This window comes from Cinclus cinclus, chromosome 14 (assembly GCF_963662255.1).
Source record: "Cinclus cinclus chromosome 14, bCinCin1.1, whole genome shotgun sequence".
In the NCBI taxonomy this organism is placed as follows: domain Eukaryota; kingdom Metazoa; phylum Chordata; class Aves; order Passeriformes; family Cinclidae; genus Cinclus; species Cinclus cinclus.
The window spans coordinates 17,948,220-17,964,330 of NC_085059.1; the positions used below are offsets into that span (position 1 = coordinate 17,948,220).

At 60.0% G+C, this 16,111-nt stretch overlaps 2 protein-coding genes across 5 annotated transcripts; one reads left to right on the top strand and one right to left on the bottom strand.

Moving 5' to 3' along the window:
* Positions 1 to 2,701: 2,701 nt before the first annotated feature.
* On the bottom strand, positions 2,702 to 5,802 carry SNCB (synuclein beta). 3 transcript variants are annotated; one of them, XM_062502255.1, is made up of 5 exons: positions 5,682 to 5,802; positions 4,209 to 4,247; positions 3,747 to 3,865; positions 2,880 to 2,969; positions 2,702 to 2,734 (listed from the first exon to the last, which is right to left on the bottom strand). In XM_062502255.1, the coding sequence occupies exons 1-5, from the start codon at positions 5,800 to 5,802 to the stop codon at positions 2,702 to 2,704; spliced, it is 402 nt and encodes a 133-aa protein (XP_062358239.1). The 3 variants fall into 3 exon arrangements, with proteins under 3 accessions (XP_062358239.1, XP_062358240.1, XP_062358241.1); XM_062502256.1 differs by lacking the exon at positions 4,209 to 4,247; XM_062502257.1 differs by lacking the exon at positions 2,880 to 2,969.
* Positions 5,803 to 6,918: 1,116 nt separating this feature from the next.
* EIF4E1B (eukaryotic translation initiation factor 4E family member 1B) lies at positions 6,919 to 8,295 on the top strand. Of its 2 annotated transcripts, XM_062502135.1 has the most exons (7): positions 6,919 to 6,936; positions 7,090 to 7,175; positions 7,262 to 7,357; positions 7,467 to 7,530; positions 7,710 to 7,823; positions 7,926 to 8,065; positions 8,181 to 8,295. In XM_062502135.1, the coding sequence occupies exons 1-7, from the start codon at positions 6,919 to 6,921 to the stop codon at positions 8,293 to 8,295; spliced, it is 633 nt and encodes a 210-aa protein (XP_062358119.1). The 2 variants fall into 2 exon arrangements, with proteins under 2 accessions (XP_062358119.1, XP_062358118.1); XM_062502134.1 differs by having other exon boundaries at positions 7,710 to 8,065.
* The last annotated feature ends 7,816 nt before the right edge of the window (positions 8,296 to 16,111 follow it).

The following is a 16,111-nucleotide window of genomic DNA, read 5'->3' on the forward strand; positions in this document are numbered from 1 at the left end:
TTGGTGTGTGAGTGGCAGCAGCACAGCTAAACTTTGGCTTTAGGAATTCAGCAGCCCAGGAAGGTGCCACATCACCACACTGATATCTTGCCTGCTGTGCCAGACGGATGGAGTGTGAGGTGGAGGTAGCAGGTTACATAATTTGGGGGAAGGAAAGTCCAAGCCCTTCCTTTTGCTGGAAGGGAGCAAGGATCGTTGGAATGACCTTGGCTGGCTCTTCTGCATCCTCAGTCTTCATTGCTGTATCAGATCTTCCCCCACAGCAGAGGAGATGATGCTCTCAAAGGTACTGGGGTGTCACTGTGCTGGCACTGAAAATCATGGGCAGCAGAAAAAAGTGAGCAAAGCAGGGGACTGCTATCAGCTTCCTCCCACCACTATGTTTAGGATTGTCCTACACCATGAAACAATCAGCCGAGGTACCTGAGGGCTCTTTGCCTCACCCATCCTTTGTTCTTGGATTCTTTGCCTTGCTACAGAGATCTTTGGCTCTATTTGAGGGGTTCCCACTCATGGCACCTCATCACAGGTCCTGGCAGGTCAGTAGAAGGTCTGGGTTCATCTTCCCACAGTGACTCCATCCATCTCAGACAAAGCCTCATGCTCAGCAGTGCTCCTTGTTGCTGCTGGGTCCCCATCCCTGCCTCTGTTCCCACAAAGCTCTGTACCCCGTTTCCAGGCTTGTGCCTGGTGCTCACACATGTGGCACTGCCCACGTGGGGACCTCTGCCCCCCTCTTACCTCCAGACCCTCCTGGAAAACACCAGCCTCACAGCTCTCCTCTCTCTAGGAAATAACAACCATGACTGCAACTACAGCCTAGGTGTGGACAGGGAATCTGGAGCAGGTGTTCACTGTGTACAACAAGGTCAGCTGCACCTACAGACACAGCACCCACAGGAGTTGCTCCAGTGAGGGTCACTGTCCTGCTGTGCAGGGGGTGCTGCACAGAGGAGGTGCCCAGCTTTCCATAAAGCATTGGTTTGAGCAAGTTCTCTCCCTGCTCTCTGGCTTCCAGCTCTCCCAGACACAAGCCTGTTTTCCCCCACCCTGCCTCTGCCCCAGCCCCTTTACAGGGGCAAGCACTGGGTCAAGCCATGCTGCCGCTGGTTTGGGTCTGCTTGCCCACAGATGGCAGAATTGGATGAAGAAAGGAAAAAAATGTTCCAGGGGAACAGCCACGCAGCCCCCAAAGAGCTGTCTCGGTCCTTCCAATAACACACAGTGTGTGCTATGAGCACTGCTGCAACCAGAGCCAGGGTAGGATTTGCTGGCATCAGCAAAGTCGTTGTGTGTCCATGCTGACTGCTGCAGCTTCACTCCTTGCTGGCAAAGCTGGCGAGCCAGCACAGGTGGGGGATCTAATCTGATATTCTAGGCAGGGACACACAGCCCAGCCTCTCACCCCAGCTGGTGATGCAGTCAAGGGGCTAAAGACTAGCTAGGGGCCCAGGCTGGGTTGGTGGTCCTGCCCTGGGAGAGCTGAAGACCCAAGGATGGTGCTGTGGGGTGGACACAGGACCCCCTGCCATGGTAGACACCCCACCCTGCCCTCCTGCCCTTCAGGTGGTCACACTGTATCTGAACAAGCTGTGGGTGACAGCCACATCCTCTGCCCCTGGAGGGGAGCAGGGGCACGTAGGAAGGGAGAACCAGCACTGGAGCCCTGGGCTGTGTCTACCCTCGTCCTGGCATGTTGTCCTCAGCCCCACAGAGCCCCCTGCAGATGCAGAGCCCTGAAGACAGGCAGGTGGTATGGTACTTGCCTGTACCCAAAGTCTCAGCCAGAGTCTGTCTGGAGGCCCAGGGCACAGTGACCTGCTGTGATGCAGCAGCCAGCAGACAGAAAGGCATCTTGTCTTCATGAGCAACCAGTCCCACCGAATCCCCCAGCACCAGCCCCATTTCTCTTTCCAAAACTATCCCTGCCATCAAAGCACAGGGCCAACCCTTCCCCAGGGACCCCACAACCAGGACCAGGGGGCTACAGACAAGAGTTGGCTTTATTCATGGACACGGGGGCAGCTGTGTCACTGGCAGCTGCCCTCGTATTGCACATCCAGCGACGGGGTAATATCCATGCCACGTCACAACACAGCGTCGGCACTATGGGACCTCAGGGGGGGCGCAGGCACCGTCACCACCCAGCAGGCTGGGGGGCGGGCTGGGGCGCCAAGGGTTCACAAAGGCAAAAGACCCGTCCACCCATAGATAGAGATATATATATATATATATAAAAAAAAATAGTTCCACGATGACCAGAGCAGAACCACAGGGACACGCGTGCAAGCAAAATGTACAGCAGCCCGAGAGCAGGTAAACATGCTTCATACACACACAGACACGCTGGGACACAGCCGGGGTTTATGGTGCTGGGAGGGAGACAGAGCCATAAACCCGGGCTTCACACACACACTCACACGCACACGCACCAGCCCCTGTGGGCAGCGCCCACGGCTCGGGCACGTGCCAGGGCTCGGGGGCTTGGACACAGCGGGTGTTTCTCACTGCTAGACATGTTACGGAGACACGGACACGGTCCCTTGGAACGGAACTGGAGGAAGAACTCGTGAGCGAACGGGGCAGGGGCGCCCCTGCTCCTGCCCGGCACGCAGGCACCGGCTGGGGCCAGCTGGAGAGGAGCAGGGGGCTACCGGCGGTTCGTTGTGCTGCTGGTGGAAGAGGCAAGGATGGGGGTCCATTATGCCTCTGGCTCGTACTCCTGGTATTCCTCCTGTGGTATGGGGAAGGAAGGAGACAGTGAGAGAGTTCAGGTGGGGCACAGAGCCCCTCTCTTCTCCAACCCAACCCCAGCTTTGCTCTGGACAGCGCACGGATCACTGTCGCGCTGTGTCCACTGTGCCACCCTGTCTCCTCACCTGTGGGGGTTCCTCGTAGTTCTCCCCCTCTGGCTCCAGCAGCGGCTCGACCAGTGGCTCCTCCACAGCCTCCTGGGCCACCTCCTCTGCCTGAGAGTGGACCAGGAGGTCAATGCCACGCGCACACACAGAGTCACCCACCCTCCTTGCCCCTAACAGACCAGCAATGCACCCAGGATACAAGGGGCTCTATGGGGAGCCAGTGGGACCCTAAGCACACAGCAGCCCATCTAGCTGGGAGAAGACATGTCTCTCTGGGAGAGACATCCCTCGGTCTGTGGGAGCAGGGACTGCATTTGTATGTCCCTATACTGCTCCCAGCCCCAGCCTCGGGCAGGCAATGAGTGCTAGCACCACGTGGGCCTCGACAGACTCCAGGCTCTAGCAGGGCTGTGGGAGCATCCTGCATCCCTGGCAGGGGAGGGCGGTGCTGGGTAACCCCTCCCCGGGGCTGGCAGGCGGGAAAGGGGGGCAGCCAATCCCCCTGTGCAGTGGCAGTGGCGGCTGTGGCCTCATTTCTTCAGCTGATGCTATTTTGGGCTAAGCTGGAAGCCAACGTCTCACGGGGGCGGCGAGCTGGAACCCGCTGCCCCTCCCGCAGCTGTCAGGTCACCTCACAGCCGCTGGAGCGATGCGCCACAGGCCCAGGCCGCCGGCCGCCATGCCAGGCCCCGAGCGCGCACACGTCCGCAGACACCGCGCACGCGGCCACGCACGCTCGCGGCCGCGATGCCCGCCTGCCGCAGGCACAACGAGACCACCTGCGCATCCTCGTGGTCCCTGCTTTGGGACCGGGGAACAGCTCCTCGCCAAACCTGGGGCTGTGCCAGCCTCCCCACGGGTATGGCGATGCCTGGTGGTTCTCACCTTCAGGTCTGCAGGGAACTCCTCCTTCTTCACCAGCCCGGTGGCCGCTGCAATGTTGCCAGCACCGGAGAACGCTGCTTCGCCCAGCTGGGATGCCTGCTCCTTCGCTTTCTCAGCCACTGCAAGAGCCGGGGGTGTCCATCAGTGTCCCCCCCCGCCCATGCCAAAAGGGGTGCTCAGCTGTGGCTTCATGTCCTGTACCACTCAGGGAGGGAGCTGGCGGGGAGATGCTGGGCATAATCATGCTCTTCCCACTTCTTTGCCCTGGTGGGGAGGGGGCCATGATACTGCTCTGCAGCTGGGCAAGGAGTGTGAGCAGCCACCACAAATCCTTGGTTGCCAGCACAGTTATATAAGAGGCTTTAGCACAGTGACATCAGCCCCTCAATTAGCCTCTGATCTCGTTAGGGTGGCTCACAGGGCCGGAGGGGTACCGCAGCAGGGAGGCAGAAGGGTCCGTACCTGAGGTTACGCCTTGCACCACACCTTGGGTTTTACTCCCTGAGGGTAGAAAGAGACAGAGACTGGGTTAGAGGGACTGATAGCTGGGCTCCAACATGTGCCATGCCCAGGACTCTGGCAGGGCTCTGAGCCAGGACAGCATCCTGTCCACACCCCATGCCAGGGCCTCTGGGGAGCTCAGCATTTGCCTGGCTCCCCTCCAGTCTCCTGTTGTCCCTACAGGAGCCAGAACTGGGGCAGCACAGAGCTGCTGCCACGTGCCAGGCAGGGCAGAGACCCCAGGCCCAGCACTGTGTCAGGGCACAGCCAGGCAGGGTGAATGTGAGCTGTGCTGCTGAGAAAAACCTCCCACGGGATCCAAACCTAGAACCAACACAACATGGGAAGCCCCACAGCTGGAGTGCCTGGAGTTGGGTGCTGCTACTGGCTGTGCCAACCCTTCCAGGCTCTCTTGAGCAGAGAGACATGACCCAGGATACCCCATGGAATGGGAGTGGGATGTCTAGGATGGAAGGAAAGGCAGAGGCTGGGCAGCTCCTGTAGGATGGAGCCTCAGGGCCTTCCTTGAGCTGCTGGACTCCTGTCCAGCACACACACCCTGGCAAAGATTGGGGCCCAGGGCAGGCACTCACTACTGCCCAGGGGAACAGTTCTGGGGCCTCTGCTCTTCCACAGAGCTTGTGCCCTCTGGAGCAGAACAGAGCCTCAGCCCTGCACTCTCCTCCCTCCCACTCTAAGCAGGGTTGGCCTCAGCTCCTTCCCTGGGCAATCCAGCACCACAGCCAGGCACACAGACTGCCCAGGAACTACTCCTCCTGCCAGCTATGTTTTCTAGGACTTGGCCCCAAACAGATCCCGCCCCCAAGGGGCAGCACGGAGGGACCCCCTCAGTCACCAGCCGGGTGCAAGGGAGATGCTGGTGTGGGATGAGCTCCAGGGCATTGTCTCTCCAAGTGGGACAAACCTGGTCCCCACCCCACTGCCCAAAGGCAGGCACATCCCAGCATAGGGGTCACTACCTCCATCATGGTCCCTCTGCTTTCCTGATCCAGAGCATCCCAGACACAGAGTTGAGAGACCCTCGGGCTCAGACTGAGAGCTGCAAGGGATCCAGTCCCCGAGGGTTCCATCCCTTCAGCCTGGGGACCAGTCCCCGACTCTGCTCCTGCCTTCAGAGCTCACTTTCCTGCCCTGCGGATTCCCGGTGGGCAAGGAGGCGCTGCGGGCACCGACCCTCTGCCCCGCAGCACTCCACCGCAGGGTGGTCGTGGCGGGAAAGGAGCAGAGGAGAGGAGCAGAGGGGCTGGGACAGGTGGGACGCAGTGGGGACGGCAGGGGGATGGGCAGGAGGACGCAAGGGCAAACGCAGGAGCAGGCAAGGGCAGGCAGGGGCAGGCAGGGACGGGCAGAGATTAATCGGGGGTGGGGAGGCAGGGGGCTGGCAGGGGGCAGGCAGGACGAGCAGGTCCTTACCGACATAGAGGACCCCTTCCTTGGTCTTCTCAGCGGCCTCGGCCACCCCCTGCTTGGTCTTCTCAGCTGCGGCGACCACCCCTTCCTTGGCCTTGGACAAGCCCTTCATAAACACCTCCATGGCGGCTCTGCGGGGAGAGGCCGCAGGGCTTCACCCCCCCCTATCCCCCGCCCGCCCGCCCCGCGCATCCCTTCCCCGCGCATCCCATCCTCGCGCATCCCGGTCCCGCGCATCCCTTCCCCGCGCCTCCGGTCCCGCCGCCCGCCCGACCTGGCTCGCTGTCGGCGGGGACGGGCGGGCCGGGCCGAGCCGGGCCGGGCTGCGGCGGGGCGGGCTCAGTGCGGCTGTGCCGGGGCCGCGCTGCGCCGCGCTGCGCCGTGATGCGCGGGGGGGACCGCGCCGCGCCGGGCTGAGCCGGGCTGAGCCGTGCTCGGCCGTGCCGAGCCGTGCCCCGCCGCCCCCGCCCGCCCCGCACCGCCCCGCCCCGCACGGCAGCGGCGCCCCCGGCCCTTCGCCACCCAAGCCCCGCAGTCTCCTTCCCCGCACTGCGCGGCACCCCGGGACAGTCGTTCTTCCCATCCCCATCACTCATCGTGATCCTACCCCACGCTGTCCTCATGCTGTTCTGTCGTGACCCCCATCAAATCCTATCCTACCCTCTCCCAGTCACGTATCCTCCCGTTCCTTGTCCCATCTAGTCCCGATCCCATTGCTTTCCATCTACAGGCTGCCCTCAACCCACTCCATCCTTATTATCATCCAACACTCTGCACATTTCACCCTGTCCCTGTGCCATTCCCATCCCCTTCTCATCGTGTCCTCTTCCCACCTCATGCCACCCCATTCCCATCCCACCACATCCAGTTCTGAACCCATCCCCTCCCCATCACATCCTGTCCTGACCCCATCCTCCCCATCCCATCCTATTCCATCCTGCGCACCATCCCGCCCTGCTAGTACCACATCATGGTCCCCACACACGGTGCCCAACTTGCCCAGTGCTCCTCTCTCATCCTTATCCCATCCCACTCTGAGCCCCTGTCCTCATCCCCCAGCTCCCTGCCCTAGAGAGGCATCCTCTAGCCCTCTGCTCCCCAGGAGGGGCAGGACTAGTACCCTCTCCCCCAGGATACCACCCTCCCACCCCACCAGCTGCAGCTGGGATAGTTTCTCATCCCACCTGCCTGTGGGTACTTAAGAGCCAGAGGCAGCCTAGGAGAGCCTGTGCTGATCAGGATGGCTACAGGGGAGCAGGTGGGTGCTCGCCCTGTGGACTGGGGAGGATGTAGAACACAGACAGCCCTGCCACCCCTCGGGGCACCCACTGTGGGAGGTAGCCGGGGGACTGCCGACTCCCTGCTGGGATGGTCAGGGGGCTCTTCTGGGCTGTCCCACTTTCCTCTGCAGAGGCAGCAGGAGCGACGCCGGCAGAGGGCTCGGCAGCAAGAGCTGATCCAGGCAGAGATCCTGGGCAAGCACCCCTTGCAGAACAGGTACGGGAGGCCAGCCTCTCCCAGCACTGGGAGGAGTGTGCTGGGGCTGGAGGAGGATTCTGGCCCCATTTCCCCTTCCTCCCTAGATGGGCACTGTGGTTTTTCAAGAATGACAAGAGCAAGATGTGGCAGGCAAACCTGCGCCTCATCACCAAATTCAGCACTGTGGAGGACTTCTGGGCGTAAGTACCCGTTGGGTGGGGACACCCGCTGTGCTCCTTCTGGAGATGTGGGGGGCTCTGAGCCTGAGGCACCTATTCTCACCTGCTTCTGTGTTTCCATCTAACACAGGCTGTACAGTCACATCCAGCTTGCCAGCAAGCTTGCAGCTGGCTGTGACTACTCCCTCTTCAAGGTATGATACCCCATCCTCAGAATCCCCCCAGCACCCAGAATTATGTGGGCACACTGGGTGCTGGTAAGTCTGTCCTGGTTATAAGATGGGAGGGGAAGTCTGGTTGGATGTTCACAGCTCCTCAGGCCAGCTCTGGCTGGGTACTTGGTGCCCCTGACTGTCCCCTTGCCCACCCCTAGGATGGCATCGAGCCCATGTGGGAAGACAGCCAGAACAAGCGTGGTGGGCGCTGGCTCATCACCCTGGCCAAGCAGCAGCGTCACACCGAGCTGGACCGGTTCTGGCTGGACACAGTGAGTGTGGCCCCACTCGAGGGTTCTGGCTGTGGCATTCCCCCTGCCCCAAAGGTGATCCCCAGTGAGGACTGTCCCAGGCTCCCCTTCTCCTCCCAACAGCTGCTGTGTCTCATCGGGGAGATGTTTGATGAGTACAGTGATGAGGTGTGTGGGGCTGTCATCAACATCCGCACCAAGGGAGACAAGATTGCCATCTGGACCCGGGAAGCAGAGAACCAGGAAGGGGTCACCCACATTGGGTAATGCAGCTTTGGGGAGACTGTGCAGGGGAATGAGGGCTCCCCCTGCTTGAGGAAATAGGCCCAATGGGAGAAGTGGTGCTGCCCTGTTCATGTATCCCCTTCTCTCCTCCAGGCGTGTCTACAAGGAGCACCTGGGCCTGTCACAGAATGTGGCCATTGGCTACCAGGCTCATGCAGATACCGCCACCAAGAGCGGCTCCCTTGCCAAGACCAAATTTGTACTGTGACTGCAGGGAGAGTGAGGAGCTGTCTATGAAGTTCCCATGTACTATCTTATAATGAATTTCTGTATCTGAGCATGATCTGTGTCTCCAGGGCTCTTGGAAACTGGAGTAGATCCTGTTTGTTGGGGGAGATTTCCTGGGAGGGAGGAGATGATGTGCCATATCCTGGTCCCTTCATTCTGGGTGAGCAGGGCCAGGAGCACAGAGCTGGCAGCACTGTGGGCTTGGGACACTGCACCTGTCCCCCTACCTTCCCTAGAGCCTGGGGCTGTGGGGCTGTTTCCTGTGGTTTGGGGTGACCTGGATAGCTCCCAGAAGGATGCTATTCTATCCTTGCTTGGCCAAGACATGGGCACAGCTTACTGTCCTACAAACCTGGGCATGGGAGGGACTACTGAGGCCCAGCTCATCTGAGTCAGCTCAGCCTGGGGAGCTGGTCCACTTTTCTCCTCTGTCCCTGCACATCTGTGGAACATGGGTCTGCCTTCTCAGGAAAATCAGTTTCCCAGCTGGAGGCTGGCAGTGTCCCTGCAGGGTGGGTGTTGGACTGCAGCACAGCATGGTCCCCGTGCTACATCCTCTCCTGCAGACACTTGCAGCATAGGTGCTATGAAGCTCATTTTCTTCCCAAGGTTTTGTTGCTGCCAGACCTGCATGTTCATAGCCTCAGTTTTTGAGCCCTGGGACTTTGCTAGCTCCTACTTTCCATGTCTTCTACTGTCCCTTCTGGTGGTCCTGGCCCACCATACTCTCTTTCAGACACACCCCACGCTCTGTCCTTTAATCTTTTATTTGTGTGCTTGATTGTTTTATCTGTGCTTCCCTACCTAGTCAGATTCTAGAGGTGGAGCTGTCTGCTCACCTCCTGACAGTGGCAGCTGCAGTTCTGCCCTCACTGCAGCTCTCATGCAGGAGTATCCCCCACTCTCTTCAGCAGCACTCAGGTTCCATCCCAGCCCAGGGCTACACCTTGGCCAGGGCCACATGTCCAGCCCATCTGTGCCACCTCATCAGCCCAGAGCCAGGGTTGCTTGTCCCCTCCTGTGATGGCTCAGTCCTGCTCTCCCTGAAGACAGGCTCTGCAGGGACCTGGTCCTGTGCAAGGATGAAGTACTGACCACTCTCTGCTCTTAGAGCTGGTTGTGACCTGTCTGGTCACAGCTTGACAAGCAGCTGCTGTGGCTGTGTCACCCAGGGTCTCGACTGCCTGCAGTACAGTCTGTGGGGTTGAGGTTGCTGAGCCCTGCACTACCCTGGGACGCTGCCATGGCTGCAGAGAGCTGTGTCCCTGGGACTCAGCTGCTTTTCTCCAATGACTTCAACCTTGCAGCTCCCCGAGCACCGTGCAGGGCCCTCCACCACCCAATACTGCTCCTGTTCCAGGCAGAAGCTGATACTAGAGACTGAAGACAGGGGCTCCTCCCTGGCAGGTAGTGTGTCAGCCCGTGTCCCTGTGTCTTTGTGTGATGGCTTTAGGTCCTTTCTCTGTGCAGCACCGCACTGCCCTCCCCGGTGGGGCAACGGGCCCGGGGAGGCTGCAGAGGGCAGGACTGGGAAGAAGGGATGCAGTATGGGGGGCAGCACCCCAACCTGGGGCTGCTGCAGGCGGGGGATCAGGGGCTGGCTCTGCCTCTCTTGCCCACTGGTCCCTCACGGGTATCGCGTGCCGGCAGCCCGGGTGCTGCCCTGCGCTGCCTGTACCGCCGGTCCCTCGCCACGCGATGGTGCCGTTCGCCCGGCCTTGGCCAGCTCCGGCGCAGCAGGGATGGCAGCCGGCCCTGCCTGCGCTGGGGTCCCTCTCTGCTCTGCTCTGCCCTGCCCGCGTTTGGGTCCCTGCCTGAAGCGGGGTCATAGCGCTACCCCAGCCACTCCCTCCCCACTCCGACCCCCCAGAATGAGAGACAGGCAGAGCCACGCGTGGGGCTGGCAAAGCTGGAGCTGGAGGAGGGTTTGCTGAGAACCCCTAAAACGCACCGTTAATGCCCCTCCCCAGCACTGACAGCGTCAAATGTGTGAGAAGCAGGGGTTGTCTGTCCCTTCAGCCTAGTGCTGTCTCACATGGCCTTGTCATTACCCCCCACCTGGCTTTAGGGCTGAGCCCCCTTCAGCCTGGCTGTCCTTGTCCCCTTACCCCAGCAAGGGTGTTGTGCTCGTGGGGTGCCCTTGCCCCATCACACCACAAGGCCAAGGTTAACTGGGGCAGGAGGGGGTGCAGAGGCTGCTGCACTGCCGTGGTTCATCACCATTCTCATGTAGCCACAGTGGGATTTCATTTGATTGGAAAAATAATAGGATCCATTTATCTCCATGGCTTTATGGGTTCCCATCAGCCCTGAAGCCCAGCTAGGCTGGGGGGCTGGCAGTGCCCACCCAGAGCCTGCCCTCTGGGGACACAATGACCTTCATCTTCAAGTTTTGCACCCCACAACTCCTGTCTGAGGGCCAGAGGGTGCTGGGGGACACAAAGTCACCCCCTGGGTGGGCACAACAGTTGCCAGGAGCCACACAGCAAGTACAGCAGTGCCAGGGCTGCCCCTGGCCTGTCCCATACTGGGCAGCTGTCCCAGCTGGCAGCCGAGCTGGCAGCCCTGTCAATAATAATAATTAAAAATTAATACTAATCAAAAGGGAGAGGCAGATGGCAGCAGACATGCGGCAGGGCTGGAGGTGGGGGTGGGAGGCACGGCAGACAGAGGGGCCTGCAAGGACAGGGATGGGGGGGGGGCAGGAGTGCTGTGGGGTCTAGTGGGGATGGGATGTGCAGGTCAAGGAACCCACATGGCACAAGAGGGGTGGGGGATATGGGGCTGGGGTTGCTGTGGGGCACAGCAGGGAGGGGGATGGACTGTGCTGCTGCAAGGATCGGGTCCTGTGTGCCCCTTTCTGTGCATGGGGGCGTGGGTCAGTGGTGCTGGGTGCCCACGCTGGGTCACCTTGCCAGCAGCTGGCATGGAGCCATGGCCAAGCACTACCAGTCCAGCTCCTCCCTGAGCTACCAGGCCTGGCAGCAAGGACAGATCCTGCCTCTGGCCCCTGGTACACATCTGGTGCATGCACCCATTCTTGCAAACAGTGAGTGCTGCAGGGTTAAAATCCCCCAAATAACTGGGGAAGGAGCTGCTAGCTCCATGCAGGGTGTGTGGGCCGGGGAAGAACAGGCAGCGCTGGCTCACCGTGGGAGTGGGCAGGCAGTGTAGCTGCCAGCGCTGAGGCTGTGCCACGCTGTTCCTGCAGTGCCTGAGCCCACCTGCTTGCCCCAACACCCAGCCAGGGGCCACCAGGGGACTCTGGACTTTGCAGGAGAGATGTGGTACATAGAGGACCTCCATCCCATGCCAGCATCCCCATTCATTCCTGGACTGGAACTCCCTGTGCCCTCCCTGCCAGGCCCTGGAAATGGCACAAACTGCACCGACCCTCCATTCGGAATCACTGTGGTATGCAAGGAGGGGTACCCAGGGTGAGGGGTACCCACCGCGCACAGTTCCCATGACAACCTTCCAGAAGAGGCAGCAGTCTGTGCGGGAGCTGAGGGGACTGTGGACCCACTGAGCATGGGGCATGGGCTCCCACACCTGGTAGAACACAGTATGGTACAGCAGAGGGGCTGCACCTCTGATTCTTTCTCCCACATTTAGGCTCTGCCTGTTCCATTCTGTTTCCTGCAGCTTGGGACAGGCAGTCATGGCACAGCTGGTTCTGGGCTGCTGCCCTCCAACTATAGCTGGTTTTCACGGTGGGGAAGTGGTTAAGTGCTTGCAGGGTCGTCCCCAGTGCCAGCAGCAGAAGAGGCAAAGACAGGGACAGTATCTCCTGCCCTGCGCCTCAGGGAGCCTGTACCTGAGAAGGGTCCTTTGCTGTCACTTCTCATCTGGGTGGATACCAGGCTCTGCAACACGGCTGAGCACTCTGCTTCCCCGCAGGGACGGGCTGGCACTTCTCGCTTGGCAGAGGCAGGCGGGGGGAGGTGGCGGGTGGGATGGGGACAGGGATGGGGACGGGGACAGGATCCATGTGGTCACAAACCTGCAGGCATGTCTGCAGTACGGGCTGTGCAGGCACTGCCACCGCGCCTTTGGGTTGTGTTCTGCTGGTCCTGTATCATGGCCTGGGTGCCACCCTGATGGCTGGCACACGCCCAGGGAGCCTTCCCCTCCCTGAGTCACCATGCCTATGTTGTCCCCGAGACTGGTACTGCCCCTGTCTGCAGCCCCCTCCCTCAACTCCCACAGTGGATCCCACCAGCTCCGAGGGACCACTGTGCACCTCCTTCAACACAGATGCATCCAAACATTAGCATCCCCAGGTCCTCCCAGCGTGACACAGGGACCAGCCACTCTCCCGGCTCTCGGGGGAGCAGGTGCCAGCCCTGAGGCTGCCGGGACACAGGGCACGTGGCGCTGCTGTCGGTGCCTGTCTTTTTCCTCCTGTGCACCCTGGTGTGCCCTCGCAAAGGGCTGGTGATGCTGCACCCACAACCACCCCCTTTCACGGGCTCCTTGCGTGCCCCAGCTCCACAGCTCTGGCTGGGAGGGCTGGAGTTTCCCGGACGGTCGATGTGCCCATCGATCCTGCACAGCTCCGCCGGCTGCTCTCCCACCGCCCCGCTAATTAATTGTCTGCTGCTGCTGTGGGAGTGCTGGGCAGGGGGGTGTTTTGTCTGCCTGCACCCTGCCTGCCAGCACAGGGGTTTTGCCCCACACATGTCAAGGAGCCAGCACCCACTTCAGACCCACCCGTACCACAAGGTGGGGAGGTCTGTGTCAGGCTGGAGATGGGACAGACAGACCCAGGCAGGGTGAGGGGTACAAATGATGGTTGGGGGGGGGGGGGGGGGGGGCAGCAAATGGCCACTTGCAGCTCACTAGCTGCCCATGCCCAGAACAACTCCACACTGCTCACAGCTGTGCCCACCCCAGCCTGCCCCCAACCTGGTGTGGGGACAGGGATGCTGCCTTTGTGCCAGTCTGTAATGAGATTTCTGCTTGGCTGCCTGGATAGAAAATCCTAGCAAGAGGATGTAAAATGCCTTTCCAAGCCCCATCAGCTTTGTGCCCCTGCCCAGCCCAGAGCATACAGAGGTGCCCCTGCCCCAGCATCCACAGTGCTCCCAGGGGGGCATCAGTACCAGCTCCATTCAGGAGCACCCATTGCACTGCTTGGCATGGGGCACCCTCGGGATGTGCAGTCCGGAGGCTTCTCTACGTATTTATCCCACTGGCCCCTGTCCCAGCCCATGCTTGGCACTGGTGCAGCCTCCCCATGCCCAGGCTGGGGGTACCACGTACACCCTTGGGGACCCCAATGTGCATGTCAGCACCATGCCCACTCTCTTGTCATCCTGGTCACCACCATCTGTATCCCAGTGCTGCCAGATGCCAATTCTCTCTGGTGAGGTCCTGGCATCCCAGTATTGTGTCTGCAGAACTTGTGTGCACAGGGTGGCACCACACTATGCTTCTAGCCACCTCATTTTACCCCACAGCAGCAGCAAATCCACCTCCTCAAAAAGTGAGGAGTGACTCTGTGAGTGCTGGGGGCTACAAGGAACAGGCTGTGGCCAATGGGCTTTGCTGCATATCCTAAAGGAGCCCTTCTCACCCCCAGCGCGGCATGCTGTTAATCTACTCTTGCAAATGGCTAATTTTGAAAATCCTCTTATCAGAATCAGGTCCTCAACATCATATTTATTTACTTTTCATTTTCATAATCTTTCTGCTCTTTGTGTGGCTGGGGTTGTTCTCACTGTCTCCATTACTCAGCATCCCTGTGCAGGATGACACCTGGGATGTCCCACACCACGCCACGTTATCCCAAGCCAAGCTGCCCCATGCCATGCTGTGCTGTACCATGCTCTGTCACCTGTATAACTCTGTTATACAGCACACATGTTCCTCACACCTGTGGCTCTGCCAGTGACACCATCAGCACCAGTGTCCTCTCCCCACTGGAGCACACTCTTGTCCCATGCACAGCCCAGTCCCTGCCTGGCTCCAGGGCAGCCACATCCTGTCCGTGGGTCCCTGCATTATGCACTGTTTATCCGTCAGCACCTTCCCTGTTTGTAACTCAATTAAGCAGGCGCGGTTTTGCTAATACAACGGTGTTTAATATTCGGCTTCCTTAAATACCACAAATGGATAGGGAGGCAGCGCACGGGCGATCCATTATACATGAGCTCAAATATCTACTTAAATATTTGATGGGAGTTTAGAAAATCTCAGGGCTGGCCTTGCCTGTGGCTGCCAGGGCTGGGCAGCAGGCTGGGCACGGGACAGGCAGGGTCTTGCCAGGCTCTGTGGTGATAGGAGCTGCCTCCCCTCAGCTGGCCCAGACAAAAGTGGCACCTGAGGCATGTGGTGAGAGGTGAGCAGTGCCAGGGAGGTGACACCCCTAGGGAGCTGGCAGCTGCAGCCCACAGAACCTGGGAGTACCACTGCTCACCAGGTGATGCCCTCCCTCCACCTCCACCTTAATCCAGTATTTTTCAGAAGAAAGCCCTGACACAATGGCTGTAGCACGTGGCTGAGCCATGACCGTGGAACACTGGAGAGGAGAATTAATTTTTAATTCCACCTTAATTACTCTGAGTAATAATCCATTTACAGCACCCAGTGGGACCAGAGTTTCTGGCATCCCCCTGGGGCTCACAGGACACCCAGATGCTGAGCGTGTGGCATTGGAGGCACTGGGCCAGCCAGGCACTCCAATTCCCTCCTCAGTGACTGATTCCCACGGCTCCCTATGTGCTGCAGCCCCTCACACCAGCCTGGCAGGTGGTCAGGGGTCCCAGATGCCCCCACAGGCATGAGCCAGGCAGACATTGACCCTTGGCAGCAAGACTCAGGGCTCTGGCAGCTGTAGAGCAGGATCTGGCTCATCCATCCCCTCAGTTTCTCCTCAGCAAGAGGGAAAGCAAGCAGAATTAAAAGTGATCTCCCCAATCTGTTTTAATTAGAGTTTATTCATTCGTCAGTGCACCCTGCCACTTCTCCACTGATGACCTAGCTGTGCTGGCCCACAGCGCAGAAGGGACATGCAGGGCAACACCACACAGCCTTGGCATGGCACCTCCATGGCACTGAGCAGCACCAGCACACGGCGAGAAGAACTGAGAGAAGCTGAGGCTGGACTGAGCACCACCGGCACCCCCAGCTGGGCACCGGGACAGGGAGGATGCAGTGCATGCCCAGGGGGTGGGAGCATTGTTGCTGGCACTGCCGGCTGGAAGCCATCCCAAGAGAGAGGTACAAGGAGCAGATGGAGCTGGCATCACACTTGGGACCCCCAGCCCCCTCCCCACCACGCTGCCCCAGGGCAGCACCATGCTGAGTGCCCACCTCGGGTGCCATCTGCACTGGGTACCCCCACCTTGATCTGCCCTGCCGCTTGCCTGGGGGATTTGGCCACCGTCGGAGCCCGAGCTGGGGGTCCCAGTGCTGCGGGGGAGCTCGCCCTGGTTCCCATGGCAGCCCCCTGGAGCTCATGTGCAGAGCAGTGACTTCAGCAGGAGCAGATGGAGCCTCAAGGAGTAAAAACATCCTGTTTCCATGCAAATGCCATCAGTAATAACGAGCCAGCCTGAAGGAGGGTTGTTATTGCTGTGCCAGAGCTCTGCTTACAGGGGCTGGAGGTGTCCTCTGCCACTGGCCCCCACCAATGTCCAAGCAGATGCCCTGGGGCTCGTGGATCTGCCTGGGGCAGCATGGTGGGATGAAAATGGGCACCCACGGGTGTCACCCCACAGTTGCTGCCCTACCTGTGTGCATGGCTGGTCCAGGACTGCATTGGCACAGGAGGTCCCAGGAGCTGTGTGATG

Bases quoted from the DNA above. Each gene is read 5' to 3' on its own strand.
- SNCB (XM_062502255.1), bottom strand. From the start codon at position 5,802: ATGGAGGTGTTTATGAAGGGCTTGTCCAAGGCCAAGGAAGGGGTGGTC. The intron at 3,866-4,208 runs GTACGGACCCTT...CGGCTCTTGCAG, and splicing joins GGTGCAAGGCGTAACCTCAG to TGGCTGAGAAAGCGAAGGAG. The intron at 2,970-3,746 runs GTGAGAACCACC...GTCCACTCTCAG, and splicing joins AGTTCCCTGCAGACCTGAAG to GCAGAGGAGGTGGCCCAGGA.
- EIF4E1B (XM_062502134.1), top strand. The intron at 7,176-7,261 runs GTACGGGAGGCC...CTTCCTCCCTAG, and splicing joins AAGCACCCCTTGCAGAACAG to ATGGGCACTGTGGTTTTTCA. The intron at 7,531-7,709 runs GTATGATACCCC...GCCCACCCCTAG, and splicing joins GTGACTACTCCCTCTTCAAG to GATGGCATCGAGCCCATGTG.